Source organism: Choloepus didactylus, chromosome 14 (assembly GCF_015220235.1).
Source record: "Choloepus didactylus isolate mChoDid1 chromosome 14, mChoDid1.pri, whole genome shotgun sequence".
NCBI lineage: Eukaryota > Metazoa > Chordata > Mammalia > Pilosa > Megalonychidae > Choloepus > Choloepus didactylus.
In genome coordinates, this window is record NC_051320.1 from 28,266,437 (window position 1) to 28,289,282 (window position 22,846).

The following is a 22,846-nucleotide window of genomic DNA, read 5'->3' on the forward strand; positions in this document are numbered from 1 at the left end:
AGTTGAATTTGGAAACGCAGTGGTCCAAACGTGATTACCGCCACTCCGCGTGCAGAACATCTTTATCCGCGTGACAATGACCCAATACCCTGCCAGAGTCCAGACCCATACTTTTAAAGTTAACTTCTTGACCCAACCCTCTCAGAAAGGGGCAACAAAGAACACTTTCCACACCCTTGGGAAGCAAAGTTTTCACAGTGAGTTTCATTAGTCATAAAAAAATAAATTTATTTACATTTAGTAATTATTGTAGTAGTAGCATCGCGGCAGCGGCGGGGCGCGTGTCCCCGGAGCAAGGTCACTTGGCACCGATCCGCCCCAGCGACCCACCCAAATCCTTCCCCGGCACTAGCAGGAACGTGGGCGCGGGGAGACTGGCACCTGGACGCGGGCGGTCGGACCTCCGAGGAGAAGGCGCTGATGAGAAAGTCCGGCGTCGGGGGAAGGGCGGGGAGGGGGGCAGGAGGTAAAAGGCGGAGCCGGGAGCGTGAGGAGCTGGTGGAGTGAGGCGCCTGGGGAGGAGACCCGAGCCTGGTGATGGTGGTGCGTGGCTCGAGCCTAGACGGGGACGGGATAGACAGAAGCTTGGATGAGAAAACCAAGTCTGGGGTGGAGACTGGAGCCTGGGAGGACTAGGGGACCCGACCGGGGCGAGGAGGTCCAGCACCCAGGAGCGCGCCCCGCATGGGCGCAGCCGCAACAAAACCCCGCTCTGGTGGTCTTCGATAGCGTGTCTCCACCTCACCCAGCGCGGAGCGGGCATTGTCGCGTCCGTTATGAGGACGCTGTCCTATGGGATACACACTTGGCCCAGATAGGCCACTCTCTTCTCTTTGCAACTTTAAAACATACCCCAATGGAAATTACAGACCAGGACTGCTGTGTTTAAAGCCGAATGAAACCGTGCTCTGACCATTTTTTTAAACGCTAAAGGCCTGATCTGGGCAGAATTGTACCATCACATATATTACATATCTGGCTCAGCAAATTAATCGCTAAGCGGTTTGGCGCTGGGCTAAGACGACAGTACAAGGGTTAGTCTATACAGCTGAAGCCCGAGGTCGGATCTGGGACCGTGCTCTCGAGACAGGAGGAGGCCGTTTCCGGAGAGGTAAAGCGTCCTCGCCCAGATCCGCGGCAGCGGCGGCCCTCCGCGCCCTACAAGGACATCCGTGCCGCCGACCTTCGGGCTTGCCCCCCACATCCCCACACACCGAATGCCTGCTCCTGCCACCTCTCTGTTCACGGTTCCAGGGAACGGGAGGTTCACGAATAACCCAAAATAACCCCGATAATCCAATGGAACCTTCTGCCCATCCTCTGGGCACCTCGCGCCTCTCCCTTCTCTCCGTGGCCCCCAAACACACGCGCCCAATAAATCCCGTCAAGTGAGTTCGAATCCGATCTAGGCGGTGGTTCCACATAGTCTGTTGGCTGCAGAAACTTCTTTGGTCTCAGAGTCGGGTCGTCCGGAGACCACGAAAGGCCATGTCTGTGAATTCAAAAAGAGGATCAGATATGAGAAGAGAAATGATCTTCTCAAACCGAAACTGCCCTAAGGGAACCCCGTGATATCCCGGACTTTAAATAGCTCAGATTTTAATCGGCCTTCTGGGAATTTGCGTATCTTCTGACTAAACTAGGATTTTAATTTTACTAGACATTGATCACGCGAGACCTGAGGAGTAGCTTCCTTTTGGACTTTGCCCTCAGGGTGATTTGGAGAAGCCTGCATGAGTTTGGGATTTTGTCTAATTCCCCTACCCCCACCCCACACCCCCACCACGAGTCCTTCAGCGCCAAGTAGGAACTGGGACGCCAGTAGGCTTGGATATGATTTTTCCCAAGTCCGGAGAGTTGGCAGGTCGGAGAGGGACTTTCCAGACAAATACTGTTTGGGAACCTTAGCTATCCTGCAGGAATTAAAAATCTAACAGCTCCTTTATAGAGCTCGGCCTTTCCTCCTTCCCGTCAGAAAGCAGTCTGCCGAACCAAACCTGTCAGACTCTTAGCTGGAACAAGTTGGGCAAGGGAGATTTGGGATTCATTCTGCAATTGAGTAAGAGACTCAGTTGGCCCCAAGATATACCCCAGGGACAAGGAACAGAACGATGTAAACACAGAAGGGTGGATGGTTCTTCTCCAAAAAAGTGACTGGTCCCTCTCTTGATTTCAGAGGAACTAAACGGGCCTCCCACTACCCGTTCTGGTACCCCCTTTTACATTCCTCCCAGCGGGCTGACCCGTTCCAGTTCCGGGAAGTCCCTGGGCGTCTCTGGGCCGCTCGCCCCCGGCCTCGCGCGCGGCGCCCCTACCAGGTTCACTGGGTGCACGTAGCCGTTCTCGTAGCGGTCCTCCTGCAGGAGCTGCCGCAGGTGCGCAATGTAACTGGAAGCTAGCCGGAGCGTGTCCAGCTTGGAGAGTTTGGTGTCGGGGGGCACCCAGGGCAGGCTGGTCTTGAGCCTGGAGAAGGCTTTGCTCAGCACACGCATCCGGGCTCGCTCGCGGGCGTTGGCCGCGTTCCGCTGCGACTGTTTGCACTCCGCCGCCGAGCCCTTGGGCGGGAGGGGCTTCTTGCAGCCGCCGCCGCTCCCGCCGCCGCCTGCGCCGCCACCCCCAGCCACACGAGGCCGCTTCCTCTTACAGCCTACCGCGCCCAGCGCGCACCGCTCCTCCTCGCCATCGGGGTCCTCCTCCTCGGCCGACGAGTTGTCACTGGGCGAGGCGTAGCTGCACTCGGCGCCGTGGTGGGGCTGCCTCTTGGAGGCGGGGACCGGATACCCTCTCTGCAGACCCTGCAGCTCCATCTCCTCGGGGTCGCTCACCGAGCCGGTGGACATCGCGTCGTCCCCCGCGCCCACGCGCGCCCGCCTTCCTCTCCTTGGCCAGTCTCTCGGTCTCCGCCTTCCACTCCCTCGCGGAGGCGGGGGCCAGGGAAAGCTCGAGGAGGACGGGAGCCCTGGGCCAGGAACCGCGAAGCCGAGGAGCCACCAGAGCAGGCGGGTGGTGAGAGCTAGTGCGCCCCGCCGCAGACCCGGGAGAGCGCGCCCAGAGGTCGGCGCCCTGGCCCAGATTCGGCGCGCACACCCGCGAGCTGCGCCTTTTGACAGGACTATTTATCTGTACTCCTCGGAACAAACCACCCCGGGCAAAGAAGAGGGGGTTGAAGAGGGGGTAAGAGGTGGGGCGGGGGCGTGGAAGGGGTGGGGACCGCTTTTTTGCGCGCACAGGAGCCCTGTTGGGGGCGGAGGAAGGGGACGTCTCTGAAGAGCCCCGATTTGGGCTCGGCGTCTCCATGCATCCTCAGGTTGTCTGCGCGAGGAAAATGTGCGTTGGGGGAGTGGGAGTGGGTGGGTTGCTCCTACCCCCTCCACTTCCAGCTCCAGCTAATCTTGCGATGGTGAAGATTTGCCAAATGACTTAGACACCCCAGGATTGGATCCTGACTTCTGCTTCTCTCCCAAACTGTTCAGCAGGGCTCAGTTTTCCAAGTTCATCCCTCATGATGTAGGACAGCCTATCCGACAAAAGGGAACAAACAAAACAAGCAAACAACATCCAACATTCCACAAAACGGTTACCTTTCATTCTCTTTCTCCCGTTTTCCCTTTAACAACGCTTTGTGAAGTGCAAAGCATTTTAATCTGCATTGATTCGTTTCATCTTCAAACAACACCTATGACTTAACCGTCATCTCCATTTTGCAGAACGTGAAACTGAGTCGCGGAGATGTGAAGGACCCGAGGTCATCGGGCTGGTAAGTAGAGTAAGTACTTAAAATCCATGTTTGGGATCTCTGGTCTGTCGGTTGTCTAGTGGCTGCAAGCCTCCCGGCCCCACACTACTGGATTTTGTATATTTTCCCACTTTCTTAAGAGTTCTATTCGTTTGTTTTGTTTTAATGCCACAATTCACAGGATAGAAGTTCCTGCCCTAACGCTTTGAGTTACAGAGGAGGGAATCCTTTACTATTTTGGATTATGTATTGAATAGCGCGTCCTGGATACAGAACGCTAAATCAGCATAAACGCCCAGCCCTTGCACAAAACGACGAAGCAGCAATCAGAATTATTGTGTCCTACTCCTCACCAAAAATAAAACACTGTCCCCCTGCAAAACAATACTGCGGTCTCATCATTTCCTAATTCGAAGGGCTATTGCAATATTTGGTTAGAGAATGAGTACTTCGTTTTGGAGGCGGACACAACGCCCGCCGCTGAGCGCCTGCTCTGGGCCAGTCTCTCACTGAGCTCTCTGCTCTCTACGTGAGAGGCCCAGGGAATAATCAAAACCCTATGAGGTTGGGGGTATGATGACCTCGTTTTACAACGGGGAAATTGAGTCTTCGCTGTCGGCTTAGGTGTTCTCTTGCACTTTGCCTAAAAGCTCAGTTTCCCAAGCTGAGTGAGATCTGGGGGAACGGATGCGCGGTGTGCCCAGCCCAGAGCCGGCAGACGCCTCTGGAGTTGCCTCAGTCCGCCGGCTCCCGCAGCAGAACAAATGCTCCCGGCTCCGAGTCTGAAGTGCCGCGACAGGTGGCTGGCCCGGGCTGACTTCATCACTCAAGCATCATTCCACCTTTGTCTCCCAGGCCAGGCCTCCCTTATAGGGAAGTTTCACACAGCCCCTCCTGCTTGCCCCCATTTGCTGAAGTTTCTCCCTGCACATTTTGTCATGGGGCTCATTCTGAGACCAGTTGAGCAAAAAGACTGCTGGGAAAACGCAGGAAATATTTGACAGCGTGGAAATCGGCCGTGGAGAGCTTGAACTTGAACTTGACTCAAGGAGCTCCTAGCAAGGCGAGGGAGGGAGGGAGAGGGGGAGCAAAAATATGCAAGAGGGAAATCTCAAGCTGGCTTTTTGCATCTCCTATTGATGACTTCAAGTTATCAATATAAATACATAGTCTCACACATTAGGGGCAGGCATACAGGTTTTAAACATTTGGATTGTTTATACAGGTGCAGAACAAAGGCTTTCTTTAGGAAAGATTAATGGCTGGGAAAGCCTTCGATTTCTCTAAACAGTCGCGAAAACTGGACCCAGCCGCAACACTAAGCAGGTCATGGCCAGTTTCTTTTTGTTGAAGGAACTGCCTGACCCCAACAATTTGGGCGTGTTTTGCACAGCACTTGCCCCTTCTTTCTTTCCCTTCTTTCTCCGTCCCTTCTCTTTATCCTTCCTCCTTCCTCCTTCACTTCCCTCCCCTTTCCTTTCCTTTTCTCTTCTTTTTCTTTTCTCACCTTCTGCCACCCCCTCCCTTGTTCTCTTTCCTCCCTCTCCCCCTTCTTTCCCCTTCTTTCTCCCTCTTTCGTCTTTCAATAAAGACAGCTGTTTTCTTTTCTAATCTTTATTTTATATTTGCTTTTCATTTATATTTCATTTTCATTTTCCCTCCATTTCTTTCTAGTTTTATGTTCATTTTTAACCCTGCCCCCTTTTTTTGCAAGTTACAGATTCCTAGTGAAGATTTGGAAATGTATCTTTGTATATGTTTTTGTTTCCTTGGCTGTTCAAGCAAATACCATGCAATGGGCTGGCTTAAACAATGCGAATTTATTACCTTATGGTTTTGAGGCTAAGAGAAAGATCAAATCAAGGTGTCATCAAGATGATGCTTTCCCCCATGACTGGTGTTCTGAGGCTGGCTGCCCGTGATCCTTGCTTCTGGATCCTCTGTCATGTGGCAGGCTCTCTTGGGCTCTCCCTTCTCTTCTGGGGTTCCATTGACCTTCAGCTTCATGCTTTCCCTGGCTTTCTCTGTGTGTGTCTGCATTTGATTCCTCTTATAAAAGACTCTGGTAATAGGATTAAGACCCATCCTGATTGAGGTGGGCCACACTTTAACTGAAATAACCTCATCAAAGTGTCCTACTTACAATGGGTTCACACCCACAGGAATGGAGTAAGTTTAGAACATGTTTTTCAGTTACATACAGCTCCAAACCACCACAATATACATTTAAAGTCAGCATATAACTGTAGTTTGCTTTAACAGGTTTGTAATGATAAAGCACTTCTACTCTTCTTTCTCCTCCATGATTACAACGGCCTCCTGAGTTGGACAATGCATGTATAACTATGTCTTTTAAAAGTCCAGTTGTTTTCGTTGCTTTGACAGTTAACATACATCACAAATGAGTAAGGAGTAATAAACCTTTATTTTTGTATTCAAAAAAGCGTTTTGGAAACAAAATCTATCTGCCCATACATTACAACCTTTAAAATTTGTAACATGTATATATAGTTACTTATAGTATATATTGATGACCTTAAAATTCTTTAAAAATGCTCTTTTTAAGTATGCATCAGTGGGAGAAGGGTAAAGTTACATTATGAAACACACTAATACATTTAATAATGTTTAATCATTCCAGCTCCTGTGCTTACTGGCTGTCTGACCTTTGGCAACTTACTTTTCCCAAACCCCAGTTTCCTAATCTAAAAATGAACCATCTACCTTGTTGTGAGGAAGAGAAAGTATATGAGCAGTTGCCTGAGACTGAGATTAGTAAGTGCTAATATTGTGACTTGAATCACCTCACCCCTGTTCTTCCTCCTAAGCTAGGAAGTGTCAGGGCTTGGGTGACCCAGGGTCTGGATTCCAGGGCTTGGTCTAGGTTTTAGATGGCACCAGGATGTTTCATTAGTCTGACTCTGGGCTTTGGGGGGTTTGAAGTGCACAGTCCCATTGCCCAGCATTTTCCACAGCTTCCCATAAGGGACTCCTTGAGGGAATATGGATGGGATTGCATTAGAAACTTTATTTTCTTCCTCCAAGTTATCTCACCCTAAAGTCATAGCATTTTTTCAAGCCTCACTTTCCCTGTATGAAAACTAGGGATTAAATACCTATATTAGAGATACAGAAATGATTAAATGAGGTTGTGGTATATTTGAAAAGCTCTCTTTTTGGGGGGTAACATGGAGAAGTGCTTAAAATAATAAAATGAAAACAAAAATGCAGACTTTAGTTAAAGAAAAGGCATGCAGGTGTGGTCACCATTATAGACCATAGAAAGGAAGGCCACTCATTTCCATTCCACCCCTCCTCAGCTTTGGGGTAAGTACTGGGTGAGGAAGCCCAGAGGTGGCCACAGGACTTGGGGAGAACAGGGGTGTGTCTATGTCAAAACAGTTGTTGGGAGGAACTTATTTGAATGGCTAGAGTCCTCTCAACTTGCCTTTCCTGGTGGTGGCTCCCCCCACAGCATCCTGATGTCCTGCCGTGTCCTGTTAGCTGGAGGAAGTGTCCATACTGGACAAAGAAGTCTAGATCAGCGTGGCCAACATGGAAGCCACTAGCCACACAAAGCTATGGAGCATTTGAAATGTGGCTGGTCAGGTACTATAATGTGAAAACCACACCAAATTTTGAAGACTTCTTACAAATAAAATAATGTAAAATGGCTCATTAATATTACATATTGATCATATGTTTAACAATGATAATATTTTTAATATATTGAGTCAAATGAAATGTATTATTTGATTGGTTTCACCTAATTTTTAAAAATTTTTTAATAGGCTACTAAAAATTTTGGGTATTACATAATTGTCTCCCAATATATTTCTATTGGACAATTCATGGATTAATCTCACAGATTAATTATGCATCCAGTATCTACTCTTGCTGTGGCATGTGTTGGTGAAACCAGTCCCCGCCTACAAGGAGCACACATTTTAATGGGGAAAAGCATTGTGCCAGTTTGGATGTATTATGTCCCCCAAACCACCATGTTCTGTAATGCAATCTTATGGGGGCTGACGTATTATATTAGTGTTGATTAGGTTGGAATCTTTGGATTAGGTTGTTTCCATGGAGATGTGACCCACCCAACTGTGGGTAATACCTTTGATTAGATTATTTCCATGGAGGTGTGGCCCTGCCCATTCAGGGTGGGTCTTGATTGAATCACTGGAGTCCTGCAAAAGAGCTCACAAACAGAAAGACCTCAGAGCAGCTGAGAGAGACATTTTGGAGACAGCTGCTGAAAGCAGACTTTTTTTATTTTTTGCCTTATAATTTTATTGAATCAAGAGATATTTCTAGCATTTTGGAGGGATTCAAAGAAGAATAAGGTTTGAGTAATTAACTTCCAAGGCTCATAATATTTGATTGATTTCCTGGACTTCAATTACCTCTACACACTGATGATTCCTAAATTTTTAGCTTAGATTTCTCTTCTGAGATCCCTCTAAGTATAAACATCTCAATCGGGATCATGCAGCAAATATCAACAATGCAGCACCTCAGTTTCTTCCAACCCAATGTGCCTCTTGTCCAATCCTACCCTGCTCTTCCTCGTCATTGATTCATCAGTGAATTCCTGCACCGTCCATTCACTAAGGTTCCCAAGACAGACAACTGTAACTTATGTGGAACTGCCTTTTCCTCACTCTCCATTCTCTATCTTTGTAATGGCTAAAATAGATTCCCCACATTTAAAGAGCATCCCTAAATATCTTCCCTTAGTCGCATTCTCTCAGATCCAAAGAACTGCTATAAAGCTAGAGTATCTTTCAAAAATGCAAATCTGATATTATTACTCTATTTAAACTTCAACAAGAGCTCTCCATGCAACCTTTAAAATAAGGTCAGACTTGCTATTATGGCATACAGGCTTTTCATTAGCTGCTTATATTTTTAGATATGCTTATTACTGCATCTTTCACCTCCCATTGATAAACTCTGTCTTGTGATCCTGTTCCTCCTTCCCTTTATAGTGAAGTTAGATTTCCTGTGTTCTTTTTTTTTTTTTAATTAAATTCAGTTTTATTGAAATATATTCACATACCATACAATCATCCATGGTGTACAAACAACTGCTCACAGAACCATCATATAATTATGCATTCATCACCCCAATCTATTTTTGAATGAAAGCAGACTTTTGCTGACCCAGTGTTTATTCTGGAGAAGCTAAGAGAGAACAAAATGCCCCAAGGGCAACATTTTGAAGAATACACAGGAGCTGAGAGAGGAACCAGAACACAATCTGGGATTAGCAGATGCCAGCCACATGCCTTCCCAGCTAACAGTTTTTCTGGATGCTATTGGCCTTCCTTCGGTGAAGGTATCCTATTGTTGTTGGACATTTTCATGGCCTTCAGACTGTAAATTTGTAACCAAATAAACCCCCTTTATAAAAGCTAATCCATTTTTGGTACTTTGCAAAATAGCAGCATTAGCAAATCAGAACAAGCATACTAATGTGGGGGCGGGGGGGGCACATTACATCACCTCTCCCTGTGACCTTGCCTGCACTCACCACACATAATCTGTCACATCCCAGAACACTGTGAGAAATGCTTCTGGTTGGGCTTTCTACTGCTCTTTGTCATGGAAATCTTGGCTCCAAGCAAGAGTTGAACTTGGTACCCCGGGATGGACTGATCACCCTACGGACAGCCGGCAGGGCACCAGTGCCCAGTTCTCTGGCCTCTTCAGAGCAGCAGGCCAAGTTCCTAGAATATAGACCAGGGCACACAGGCCGGAGAGGTGAAGAGTCTCTGGTCCCGTCACGGCGGATCATGTGGGGGTTGTCACACTGGGCTGGTCATGTGGGTCAGGGCATGGTGTGGTGGGGGAGGAGCACAGGGGGTGGGTCCAAGGGACAGTCAGGTGAGGAGAGGGAGGGGCGTGCCTGTATCTCCCCAGGCCTGTGCTCTTCTTCGCTGCCTCTGCAAAGCTGCCCACTCCTGGGAGCCTGTGAACCCACCCAAGGGGATACCCTCCACCTCCTCCACCCCCCCTCGGCTCTCCAGTACCCTCTGCCAGCCATGCAGTTGGCCACATGTGGGCCTGTGGCAACAGCTGGAAGCAACGGGAGGCGTCCTTTGCATTCCACACCAAGAACTAGTTGTCTGCTGCTAGTTCATTTATCCAAGAATTGTTGGAAGTCTTGGGCCTCTCAAGCCTTCTGAAGCCTCAGCATGTAGAGAGTCCAGTGCTTGGATATATCAGGTTAGTGGAGGCTGAAAGTAGCAAAGTCAGGGTTAAAAATGAAAAAATGGGGTGGGGCATGGCAGGGTGGGGTGGGAGAGGGAGAGTGAAAAGACTCAGTAGAGACCTGATTTTCTCTACTGTTCAGGAAAGAAGGAAAAGAACGCTTGTCTATTAAGTCTTGACAAATAAAACAAGCAGGGACCTTCAGGGAAAGACTTTTTTTTCTTTAAGCAAGCTCTCTTGATTCCAGGGAGCAGACACTGAGGCATAACTGCCCAGGGAACCCCAAATTCCCACTGGAAAGCTGTGTGTCTCCTGCAAATGAGTGAATACTTAATTAGTTGGGTAAAGAAACCCTTCTCTCAAGAAGGAAAGGCCTCATGGGCAAGGCCTCTGATAGGGCCTGTGTGGAGAATCGGTGGCCCTCAGGTGTGGTGGAGAGTCCTGGAGGGCTGGCTGGTCTGGGTAAGACCTGTGGCTCTGAGTCTGATAACTTGTTTTGTTTTTGTTTTTGTTTTTGTTTTTCCCAAATACAAAGTTATTTATTTTCAATAATGAAAGCAACAGGACAAACGGAATCAAACCACTAATTTTTAAATGCTTAACACAGTCCTTAGCACAAAACCATCCTCAATAAATAAGAACGTATTATTAAGAGATTTAAGACTGTTCTTGAGACGGTCTAGGATTTTGTGTGGGTTTTATACCAAATTGGGTGGTAGGTAAAGAAATACATGCTAGACACTTGACTGACAAGACAAGGGCTAGGAGAAAAGAACAGCCAAGGAACAGGGTCTCCAAATATTAACGTAGAAAAGGGATTACGGGATTTTCAAAGCAGTCTAGAAATCAGAGCTCAGTGGGAACTATGCTAGGAGATGCAACAGTTTGGAACAATCCAAGTTCAATGCCTTGTAAATAAATCTTTCTATATTTCTGGATTCTTGATTTGGAATATATAACAATCTAGAGGAGCTTCTGTCAAGGGACAGGAAATTCTGATTCATGCTCAGAAAAGCCATATGCCTCCTAGTTTCCCTCATTTGATTCTGTCACTAATTCCTGTCACCAATACAGCAGGGGTTCCATTCCGGCAAAGGATTACTAGTACGTACACCAATCTCTCTCTGGTATAGATTTTCCTTTCAGGTTATACTGACATTTGCCAAGGATAGCTTTAAATATATCCAATTTCTTTGATTTTTACCCTCATACACACCTCTGCTTGTCTACAAAATCCGTGACTCACAGAGCAATGGCAACACGGGTCAAAAGGCAGGTGTCAGTTCCAATGTAAGAACTCCCCAAAGTTCAAAAGTCATCTTTTTTTCCTGCTTCATCTGCCACATCTCCCCTTTTTTTTTTTTTTAATTTTATCATCTTGTCAATTACTTCTTTCTGATTTCAATCCTTCTAGCTACATTCTGAGCACCAAATTTTTTAACCAATGCAGCTCAGGAACACTCATCATCTTTTTGCAGAGCTATGTTATCTTTTTGGGACCAAATGGGGTATCCATCAGCCCTCTGACCAGATGTTAAAAGGAAGGAAGTAGCCTCCAACTCACCACTATTTTTCAGGAAGGCCTGGCCTGTGTAACTATTGAGAAATCAAAGTTAAACTTTTCCATTAATTGCCAGATGATTTTAATGGCAGCTCCCACCTCTGGTGGAGAAGTCTTTTCTTTTTCTTCTTCTTCAGGCTGTGTTTCAGAGTCCTTCTCAGTTGTGGGTGGATCATCACACATTGTTACATGTATTTCAAAATAAGGTTCTCCTCCATGGCTGCATCTTCAAACTCCTGATCAGCCTTTTTTTTTTTTCCTGGTAATTAAGATCTTTTTTTTTAAAATAATTCAATTTTATTGAGATATATTCACATACCATACACTCATACAAAGCATACAATCAGTTGTTCACAGTACCACAATATAGTTGTGCGTCCATCACCGAAATTAATTTTTGAACATTTTCATTTCCATACACAAAAAAAGTAATAAGAATAAAAATTAAAGTGAAAAAGAACAATTAAAGTAAAAAAGATCACTGGGTGCTTCCCCCCCACCCCCCTGCCCATTTTTCTACTCATCCATCCATACACTAGACAAAGGGGAGTGTGGTCCATATGGCTTTCCCATCACATTGTCACCCCTCATAAGCTACATTTTTATACAATCGTCTTCAAACTCCCCATCAGCTTCTATAAGCATCTTTTTGACCGCCTCTTCATTCTTCTGGATGTCTTTTCTTTCGAATTCTTCTTCAGGCAAGTCTGGAGTTCTCTTATTCCGTGGTTCCCCGCTGTCGGCAGCCTCTGGGTCTTGCTCCGCCTTCCGCTTGAGCTTCTGGGAGGAGGGGTCCCTGGGACGTCCCCCAATAAGTACTGCTGCTCCTGGCCCCGCAGGTGCTTGAGGTGGCGGTCCTTCAGGGCCTGCCACGAGTGCTGGGTGAGCGAGCTTTTCTCTATCGCTTTCCACAGAGCATCAACGGTGACAGACTTGGGCGAGCGAGCATTTTCCTTCACGTACGTCTAGATGGCCCCGTCGTCCGCGTGCGTGAAGGCCTTGCGCGCAGTCAGCGGCACCGGCTCCCGGGCGGCGGCGCCCCCGGCGGGAGTGCAGGCCTTTGTTTCTGGGGCCTGGTTGGCCGCGGAGGCAGAGCCCAACCGATAGGCCTGCAGCTCGAGCTTCTCCAGGATGCACTGTGTGCAGATGAACGCGCCCGAGGCCTCGGCCAACGCCTCCCCGGGCTGGGCCAGCAGCACGGCCCCGGGCTCCTGCACTCGGCACAAGGTGCGGCCGCCTTGCAGGATGAGCCACGGCAGCCGACAGCCGGCGCTTCGCCGGGCTGGGCCGCACATAGAAGGACATGGAGCTGCCATCCTCCCTCAAGAATAGAGTCGTAGAATGGGTGGGCCGGTTGGGGTTTTTGCTGAAATCCATCGCCTCCGCCCTAGGTGCTGCCGAGGAATGATCGCCTGGCTCGCGGGAGAGGTACTGATTCTGCCTGATAACTTGTTTTTAAAAATCCCTTGGGGCAGATTTTCACTCTTAAAGCTAAGAAAGTTCTGTCCTGGGATATTTTTCCCTTTAAGCACTACCAATTTTACTGGCAATACGCTGGAAGTATGGAAATACCCCTCTGACCAGAATATCACTTGAAATAGTGACATAGCTCGGGTTTCCAGTGTGTGGTCCAAAGCCTCGTTTGATTTAATCGTGGAGTCAATGGGATACCCTAGGAGAAAAATGCTAGCTTTCTCTGTGGAGTGGGGCCCTCTCTGCTGTGGATTTTAGGACACCTCTGCGTTTATCAGTATATGGTCTTGGGCCACTTGCTGTCTCTCTTGGAGCTCCTTTCTCCTTGGAGAAATTGAAGATAATGCCAGTTATCTCATAGGTGGGGTGGGGAGGGTCTCGTGAGCCTGGTTGTGTGACAGGCTCCCTTGGAAATTGTACAGAGGCCAATTATTACACTATTGTCCCCAGTCTTTTCCTACTCCCTTTCCCATTAGTGAGCCCTGCTCGGAGGCACTCTCATTTTAGCCCCCCCCCCCTTTCTCCTTGCCCCACCAAACTCCTGCCCATCCTGTGTAGAACACCAAGTAAAGACTAAATGCCTCCTGGCGACAGAAGGAAGTTCTCATGTAATAGATACCTTATAGTGTCAGAGAAGAGGGATTCTGTATTCTTTGTCAACCAGTCCCTTAACCAGCTCTCTTTTGTAAACAGGGGAACTGGCATACATATGAATGTTGTTTCTCTAGCCAGAGCCCTTCTGACCTCTGATTCTAAAATAAGTCCTAATAGATGATCAGAGAACAAGGAGGTGTTTTGGGAAATGTGCCCACATTTTCTTTGGCTTATTTGTGCTTCTCTGACCAATTAGCAGGGATAATGAGCCAGTTAGCTTGCAGAAGAAAACACCTTGGTACATTCCTCCTTAGGTTTCAGTCTCAAAGGAGAACTCCTGGAGGATGTTGGAAATAGAACTAGAAAAGCTATCCTCTTGTCCCTTTTCCTCACCCCACCCCCATTCCTTCTTTGGTGCACCACATTTCAGCCAGCTTCTTTTAGGAAAGAGAAGAGCAGACGTAAAATAAGAAAATGAAAAGACCAAATGTAAGCTCAATGAAGGTAGAGACTTGCGTGTTGTTCATCTGGGTAGTTTAGCTTCTAGCACAGTGCTTGGCTCAAGAAAGGTGTTCTAGTTTGCTAATGCTGCTTTTTCACAAAACACCAGAAATGGATTGGCTTTTATAAAAGGGGGTTTATTTGGTTACAAAGTTACACAGTCTTAAGGGCATAAAGTGTCCAAGGTAAATAATCAACAATCGGGTCCCTTCACTGGGAGATGGCCAATGGTGTCCGGAAAACCTCTGTTAGCTGAGAAGGCACGTGGATGGCGTCTGCTCCAGAGTTCTGGTTTCAAAATGGCTTTCTCCCAGGACATTCCTCTCTAAGCTGCAGTTCCTCAAAAATGTCACTCTTAGTTGCTCTTGGGGCATTTTTCCTCTCTTAGCTTCTCTGGAGCAAAAGTCTGCTTTCAACGGCCATTTTCAAACTGTCATCTGTATCTCCTCTCTTCTCAGCTCCTGTGCATTCTTCAAAATGTCCCTCTTGGCTGTAGCAAGCTGGCTCCTTCTTTCTGAGCTTTTACAGTGCTTCAGTAAACTCATCAAGGCCACACTGAATGGGTGGGGTCACACCTCCATGGAAATTATCCAATGAAAGACCTTGCCCTCAATTGAGTGATCACGTCTCCACGGAAACATCCAATCAAAAGTCTCCAACTCTATCAATGCTAATACATTTCTTGCCCACAAGACTGCATCAAAGATAATGGTGTTTTGGGGGACATAATACATCCAAACCAGTACAAAAGGTAAAGAAGGGGCACTTACCAAATGTGGGTCCCTTGTTTGGTGCGGCTAGTAGAAGTCACACCGAACCCAACTGAAGAGGAAAAGATGGTTTAATTTATGCCAGTGGGAAGACAGGGAAAATTTTCCCAAATCTGCCTCTTCGAGTGTCTCCTCAATTGGGTTTTATACCCAGGTTCAGAGACGAAGAGTGATAATCATTCAATTAACATGCAATGAGAGTGATAGACAAAAGGCTATCTATATCTAGGAGGACTGGGACAATCTTCCAGTGATTCTCTAATTGGCTAAACCCATTAGAGACAAAGGGAATCAATTTAGTTATTTCCCCGTTTTCCTGTTTTCTTCAGGAGCCAGGTGGCATTTGTGAAAGGTGCAAACTTTACATTTACATATCATGTAACAGGTTTGGAAAACTTCAGTTATTTAATTTTTCCTGTTTTCCTGTTTTCTTCGGGAGCTAGGAGACAAGGTGCAAATTTTACATTTACATATGTTTGCATACCTTACATTTACAAATTGCTCCTTTGTGAGAATAGGAGCTTCCATTAAAATAGCCGGTTTCCAGCTTTGGAGGTTACATTTTACAATTTCTGGTTTGCTTATTGTCTTCAGCTATGTTTTAAAAGTTACTGTTACAAAGGCACTACCTAAATATTTGATAATTGAAAAGATTCACAAACACATGAACACACTGCAGTCTGCACCCATATTTAATGGGAGATACACACACAACCCATTATTTGTCCCTCATTGAACCCACGCAGTTTACTCCCATGTGCTCTACCTGACACCAGCCCTTAAAGGGACCCACTTACCTTTCTCATTGACTCAGCGGGCTTATAAAGATTATTTACTGTTTTCACATGTAGGTTATATGTCTAATCATCATACACCGTACTTGCCACAATGCCCAGTGTTATTCTAAATAGCTCAAGAGTGGCATTTATTATAAACATCCCATATCCCTCTATTTTCTCCTTATAAAAATGAAATCTAGCTTTAAATACCATTTGTAACTTTTTCTTCCTGATTGAAAAATATTCAGAGTTTTCAAAAGCTTTCAGGGGATCACAGACCCTCAAAGCCCCAGATGAAACCCTTTAACCTAAAGTAAGGAGAGAAAAAGGTCAGGTGTGGAGCCTTAAAGTTCCACATGTTTAATGGGTAGGCAGAAGAGGGGAACTTAGAAAAAGAAAGGCAGTAATCAAAGAGGTGAGAGGAAAACTAAGAGAGAGTGATATTGCTGAAGGTAAGGGAGGAGTTTCAGGGAAAGACAGTTGGGGACTTTCAGTGGATATGGATTTTGAAGCTTCCCCTGTGCTCCACACACCTATCAATGAGAGCTAAAATGTGAACATAGAAAACTGAAAAGGCATAGCCATGTTTGAAAACAAGAAAACCATCTCTGTGGACCAGGAGCCGAGCAGACATGGAAAGGTGAGAGGGGCTGAGGTTCCCGGCATGCCCTCTGGTTCTGGCTCAGGCAGGAGCATCCAGGAGTTGAATTCCTTTGCAGATGAGAGGAATGAAACTGTTCCATGTGAGGACAGAGACTGACCCGGGCTCAGCTTAAGTTAGAGGCTGGAGCAAGTCTCCACCCCACTAACCAGAATGCTGCTGTAAGGAAGTAGGCAGAAGCAGGTCAAGGCCTCCCCGGCCTCTTCTTGTCTCCATGACTCTGTTTCAATTGATCAATTTTACTCTTAGTTATGGGTCACATTTTCCTGCTTCTTTGCATGCTTGGTAGCTTTCTATTGGATGCCAGACATTGTGAAATTCACCTGTTGGGTGCTGGATATTGTTGTGTTCCTTAAATATTATTGCTTTTATTCTGGAATGCAGTTCAGTTGCTTGGAAACAGTGTGATGCATTGGGGCCTTATTTTTAGGACTTGTGGGCAGGATCAGAGCAGTGCTCGGTCTCGGGTGAATGATTACCCATCACGAGATTTCCCCATCTGGCTGAAGCACATGTTATTCCTGGCCTTGTGTGAGTGCCTGTGATTGTTCCCATTAATCTTTTGGGTGGTTCTTCCATCAGCTTCTGGTAGTTTCCTCCCAGATCTCCAGAGTTCTCTTTCTGTGCAGCTCTGTACTCTGCAGTGCTCTGTCCTGTGAATCCTAGCTGCTTTGGTCGCAGCTCAGGGACTCTGCTGGGCTCTGCCCAGGCTCCCCCTTTCTGCTCCATGGCTGGGAGCTCATGGCCGGAGGCTGGGGCAATTGCTGGGCTCACCTCGTTTGTTCCCCATCCTCAGAGATCACTGTCCTTCGTTGCCCAGTGTTTTGTGAACCATTGTTCCATATATTTTGTTCATTTCATAGTTGTTTTGGGCGGGAGGGTAAATGTCAGTCTTGTTACTCAATCTTGGCCATGTGTGGAAGTCCTTGGAATGGCATCTTAATAGAAAATTTTATTTTATTTTTGTTTTGTTTTTTAAGGGTGAGAGTTGCTTAAGCTTGCTTTTATTTCGACAGGAAGAAGGTGGAGAAGAAGGAGAGATTAAAAATGGTAAATATATGGAAAGAGAAGGCAGTAGTGAAGGGGCCAAGTCTCCAGAGGAGGTAGGAGGGGATGAAGGGGTTAGCTTTGGAGGAGAGAAGACACACTGCTTTGCCTGAAACAAGACGAAAATACATAATGTAGGATGCCACTGTAGAGAAGCAGAGGTTTGTAATGGAAGTTTGAGTTGTCACCTGATGGTCTCTGTTGTCGTAGTGGAGTATAAATTAATGTTGTCTATTACAGTGAGTAGGTAGGCATGAGCTCTCAGGATTAAGAGAAGTGGGAAATAACAGATTGGAGAATATCAGAAGGATCTAACCAGGGCAAAGAAAAAATACTGCAAAGGAGTGTTAATGATCCCATTGAGGTAGACTAACATTTATACCCACTAATAAATATGAAGTTAGTTAGCATAGTGATTGGCATGTACTGGTGTTGAATCTTGATAAATCTTTTTTTTTCTTTTTTTGAATTCTATTTTTTTTAATAGATATGGTGGCAACATTATTTCCTGAGTTCATTCTGACATGCAAAATACAGCAAAAGGCAATTATTTTTTGAATTTTCTTGTTTATTTTTTTATTGAGATTGTTCATATACCATACAATTATCCAAAGATCCAAAGTGTACAATCAATTGCCCATGGTACCATCATACAGCTATGCATCTATCACCATAATTAATTCTTTTTTCAATTTTTAGAATATTTTCATTACTCCAGAAAAGAAATAAAGACAAAAAAAGGAAGCTCAAATCCCTCCATACCCCTAACCATGCCCCCTCCATTGTTGACTCATAGTACTGGAATAGTACATTTGTTACTGTTGATGAAAGAACGTTAAAATACTACTAACTGTAGTATATAGTTCAGAATAGGTATATTTTTTTCCCTATATGCCCCTCTATTATTAACTTCTAGTTATAGTGTCATACGTTTGTTCTAGTTCATGAGAGAGATTTCTAATATTTGTACAGTTAATCACGGACATTGTCTACCACAAGATTCACTGTTTTATACATTCCCATCTATTAACCTCCAACTTTCCTTCTGGTGACATACATGACTCTGAGTTTACCCTTTCCACCACCTTCACACACCATTCAGCCCTGTTAGTTATTCTCACAACGTGCTACCATCACCTCTGTCCATTCCCAAACATTTAAGTTCACCCTAATTGAACATTCTGCTCATAATAAGCAACCAATCCCCATTCTTTAGCCTCTTTCTATATCCTGGTAGCTTATATTTCATGTCTATGAGTTTACATATTATAATTAGTTCATATCAGTGAGAACCTACAATATTCATCCTTATGTGTCTGTCTTATTTCACTCAATATAGTGCCCTCAAGGTTTCTTCATCAACCCATTTTTTTAAGACAGTTTTGTTCACACACCATATATTCCGTCCATCCTAAGTAAACAATCATTAGTTCTCTATATAGTCATGTATTTATATTTAGTGCCATTGCCACTATCTATATAAGGAAATCTTCATTTCTTCCACAAAGAAGGAGGAAGAGTCAAATAAGGTAGAGGGACAAAAGAAAGAGAAAATAGAGAGAGAGAGAGAGGGAGAAAACATGACAACTAGAAAGCAACAGAAGGAAAAATAGCATTAAACTAAAGTAGAATAAAGAGTCAGACATCATCAATGCCAGGAGTCCCATACCCTTCCCCTATGTCCCCCCCACCTCTATTTGCATTTAGCTTTGGTATATTGCCTTTGTTATATTAAAGGAAGCATAATACAATGTTTCTGTTAATTATAGTCTCTAGTTTGCATTGATTGTATTTACCCCCAATCCCACCCTATTTTTAACACCTTACATGTTCTACCTCATGTAAAAACATATTTGCACCTTTTATTACATCTTTGAACACCCAAGGTTTCACTGAGTTATACAGTCACAATCTTTATCTTTTGTCTTTCATTCTGGTGTCCACATGACATGCTCACAGTCATCTTTATTCAGTGTACTTACATTGCCATGCTACTGTCTCCCAAAATTGTGTTCCAAACCTCTCACTCCTTTCTTTTCCTTTCTGTCTGCAGTGCTCCCTTTAGTGTTTCCTGTAGAGCAGGTATCTTGTTCACAAACTCTGTCATTGTCTGCTTGTCAGAGAATATTTTAAGCTCTCCCTCATATTTGAAGGACAGTTTTACCAGATATAGGATTCTTGGTTGGTGGTTTTTCTCTTTCAGTATCTTAAATATATCACCCCACTTCCTTCTTGCCTCCATGGTTTCTGTTGAGAAATCTGCACATAGTCTTATCAAGCTTCCTTTGTATGTGATGGATCACTTTTCTCTTGCTGCTTTCAGTATTCTCTCTTTGTCTTTGATATGTGATAATCTGATTATTAAGTGTCTTGGCATAGGCCTATTCAAATCTATTCAGTTTGGGGTATGCTGCACTTCTTGGATGCATAATTTTATGTCTTTCATAAAAGATGTGAAATTTTCATTGATTATTTCCTCTATTATTGCTTCTGTCCCTTTTCCCTTCTCTTCTTCTTCTGGAAAACCAATGACACGTACATTCTTGCTTTTTGTTTTGTCCTTAAGTTCCCAGAGACGTTGCTCATATTTTTCCATTCTTTTCTCTATATGTTCTTTTGTGTGTAGGCTTTCAGTTAGCTTATTCTCCAGTTCCTGAGTGTTTTCTTCTGCCTCTTGAGATCTGCTGTTGTATGTTTCCATTGTGTCTTTCATCTCTTGTGTTGTGCCTTTCATTTCCATAGATTCTGCCAGTAGTTTTTTCGAACTTTCAATGTCTACCTTATGTACACTCTGTATTTTCATTATACGCTTCATCTGTTTTGCCATATCTTCCCTAAACTTTTTGAATTGATTTATCATTAGTTGTTTCAATTCCTGTATCTCAGTTGAAGTCTAAGTTTGTTCTTTTGACTGGGCCATAACTTTGTTTTTCTTACTGTAGGTTGTAATTTTCTGTTGTCTAGGCATCTGGTTTCCTTGATTATCCCAATCAGCTTTTACCAGACCAGAACGGGCTCAGGTCTTGGAAGGAAGGGATAGTATCTGGTTTCCCTGAGGGTGTGTCTTAGAAAACTGGTACACCCTGTGATGCCTCAGGTCACTGTGTTTTTCTGCCCAGCAGGTGGTGCCTGTCAGCCTATAGCTCCAGACTGGTGTAAGGAAGTTTGGCCCATGGCTCTTTCCCCCCAGGATCTGCAGTCTGGTTCTGAATGGAAGGTTGGTAGTATAGCTGGGCCCCACCTCTTTCCTCTTAAGGAGGATACTGGCCCTAGGAAGAGGTCATTAGCATTTGAATACTTTCCGCCTGTGCTGTCTCCACTGTTGTCTGGGTCAGAGTGCTGGGAACTGAAAATGGCTGAGGCTTTCTCCACTGAGCCAAAAAAGGACCAGAAATCCCCCTTCAGGGCCAGTCTGCAGCCATCCTCCAGCTCTCCAAGGTCAGTCATCACCAAAAGCCTCTGTCTGCTTGTTGGGGATTCGTATCTTGTATTGAGCAGCCCACATTTGTTAATTAAAACCCCAGTTGGAGCTCAGCTGAGCTGTATTCACTTGCTGGGAGAGTGCTGCTTTCTAGTACCACAAGGCTTTGCAGTTTGTGGCCATGGGGGAGGGAGCTCCTGGCTTGGATCCACAGTTTTTACTTGCAGATTTTATGCTGCAATCTCAGGCATTCCTCCCAATTCAGGTTGGTGTATGATGAGTGGATGGTCACATTTGTCCCCCTGTAGTTATTCCATGTTATTTACTAGTTGTTCCTGGTTGTTTATTAGTTGTTCCAGGGGGACAAACTAGCTTCCACTCCTGTCTATGCTGCTATCTTCTTCCATCTCTTGATACATCTTTAACAACAAGAACTTGCAAGAATGGGTCATTGTGGGTCCATTAGGTTTGCTTCAAAAAATTTTTTTAAATTAGAGAAGTTGTAGGTTTACAGAAAACTCATGTAAAAAATGCAGCATTTCTGTACCCCCTCCATTATTGACAATTTGCATTAGTGTGGTACCTTTGTTACAATTGATGAAAGAATATTAAAGTTGTACTATTAACTATAGTCCATAGTTTACATTAGGTGCATTTTCCCCATATACTACCCTATTATTAACACCTTGCATTACTGTGGCATATTTGTTACAATTCATGGAAGAATATTTTTATGCTTGCATTATTACCTGTGGTCTATCTTTATAATAGGGTTCACTGTGTTATACAGTCATATGTTTTATCTTTTAATTTTTATTGTAGTAACATATATATGATCTAAAATTTCCCTTTTAACCACATTCACATATCAAATATAAGGCTGTTAATTATACTCACAATAATGTGCTAGTATTACCACCATCCATTTCTAAAACTATTATCAACATAAATAGAAATTCTGTATAAGTTAGGCACTAACTCCTCATTATCTACCCCCAATCCAGCCCCTGGTAACCTTTATTTTAGTTTCTGACTCTATGAATTTGTTTATTCTAATTAGTTCATATCAGTGATATCATATAATACTTGTCCTTTTGTTTCTGGCTTATTTCATTCAAAACATTTTCAGTATTCATCCATGTTGTAACATGTCTCAGGACTTCATTCCTTTTTACAGCTGAATAATATTCCATTGTAGGTAAAAACCACATTTTTTTATCCATTCCTCTGTTGATGGACACTTGGATTGCTTCCATTTTTGGCAATTGTGAATGGTGCCATTATGAACAACGGTTTGCAAATATCTGTTTAAGTCTCTGCTTTCAATTCTTTTGGGTATATACCTAGTAGCAGGAATGCCAAGTCATATGATAATTCCATACTTAGCTTTCTGAGGAACTGCCAGTGTGTCTTCCACAGTGGCTGCACCATTTTACTTTCCTACCAGCAATGAATGAGTGTTCCTGTTTCTCCATATCCTTTCCAACACTTGTTTTCCATTTTATAAAATAGTAGCCATTCTAGTGTGTATGAAATGATATATTGTTATGTTTTGATTTGCATTTCCCTAATAGCCAGTGATGTTGAGGATCTTTTCATGTGCTTTTTTTAAAGATTAAAAAATGAATTTTTTAGGGCAATATATGCAAAGTAAAGAAATATATACACAGTAAACAGAATAGTATAATGGTAATGAACCCCCTTGCACACATCTCATGTGCTTTTTAGCCATTAGTATATCCTCTTTGGATAAATGTCTATTCAAGGCTTTTGCCCATTTTTAATTGGGTTGTTTGTCTTTTTATTGTTGAGTTGTAGGATTTGTTTATATATTCTGGATATTAAACCCAAATCTCCCCATTGAGTGGACTTTGTGACCTTGTCAAAAGTCAATTGGCCATAGGTGTGAGGGTCTATTTTTGAACTCTCAATTTGATTCCATTGGTCAATATATCTGTCCTTGTGCCAGTACATTGCTTTTTTGACAACAATAGCTTTGTAATAAGCTTTAAAGTCAGGAAGTGTGAGTCCTCTTGTTTTCTTCTTTTTCAAGATGTTTTTGGCTATTTGAGGCCACTGCCCTTCCA

At 44.5% G+C, this 22,846-nt stretch overlaps 1 protein-coding gene and 1 pseudogene across 1 annotated transcript; both read right to left on the reverse strand.

The window, feature by feature from the left end:
• Positions 1 to 207: 207 nt before the first annotated feature.
• Positions 208 to 3,129, reverse strand: MSC (musculin). Its single transcript, XM_037802832.1, has 2 exons — positions 2,316 to 3,129; positions 208 to 1,492 (listed from the first exon to the last, which is right to left on the reverse strand). Exons 1-2 carry the CDS (start codon positions 2,838 to 2,840, stop codon positions 1,406 to 1,408), a joined length of 612 nt encoding a protein of 203 aa, XP_037658760.1. The 5' UTR covers positions 2,841 to 3,129; the 3' UTR covers positions 208 to 1,405.
• Positions 3,130 to 11,337: 8,208 nt separating this feature from the next.
• LOC119508808 lies at positions 11,338 to 17,020 on the reverse strand (annotated as a pseudogene).
• Positions 17,021 to 22,846: the final 5,826 nt, after the last annotated feature.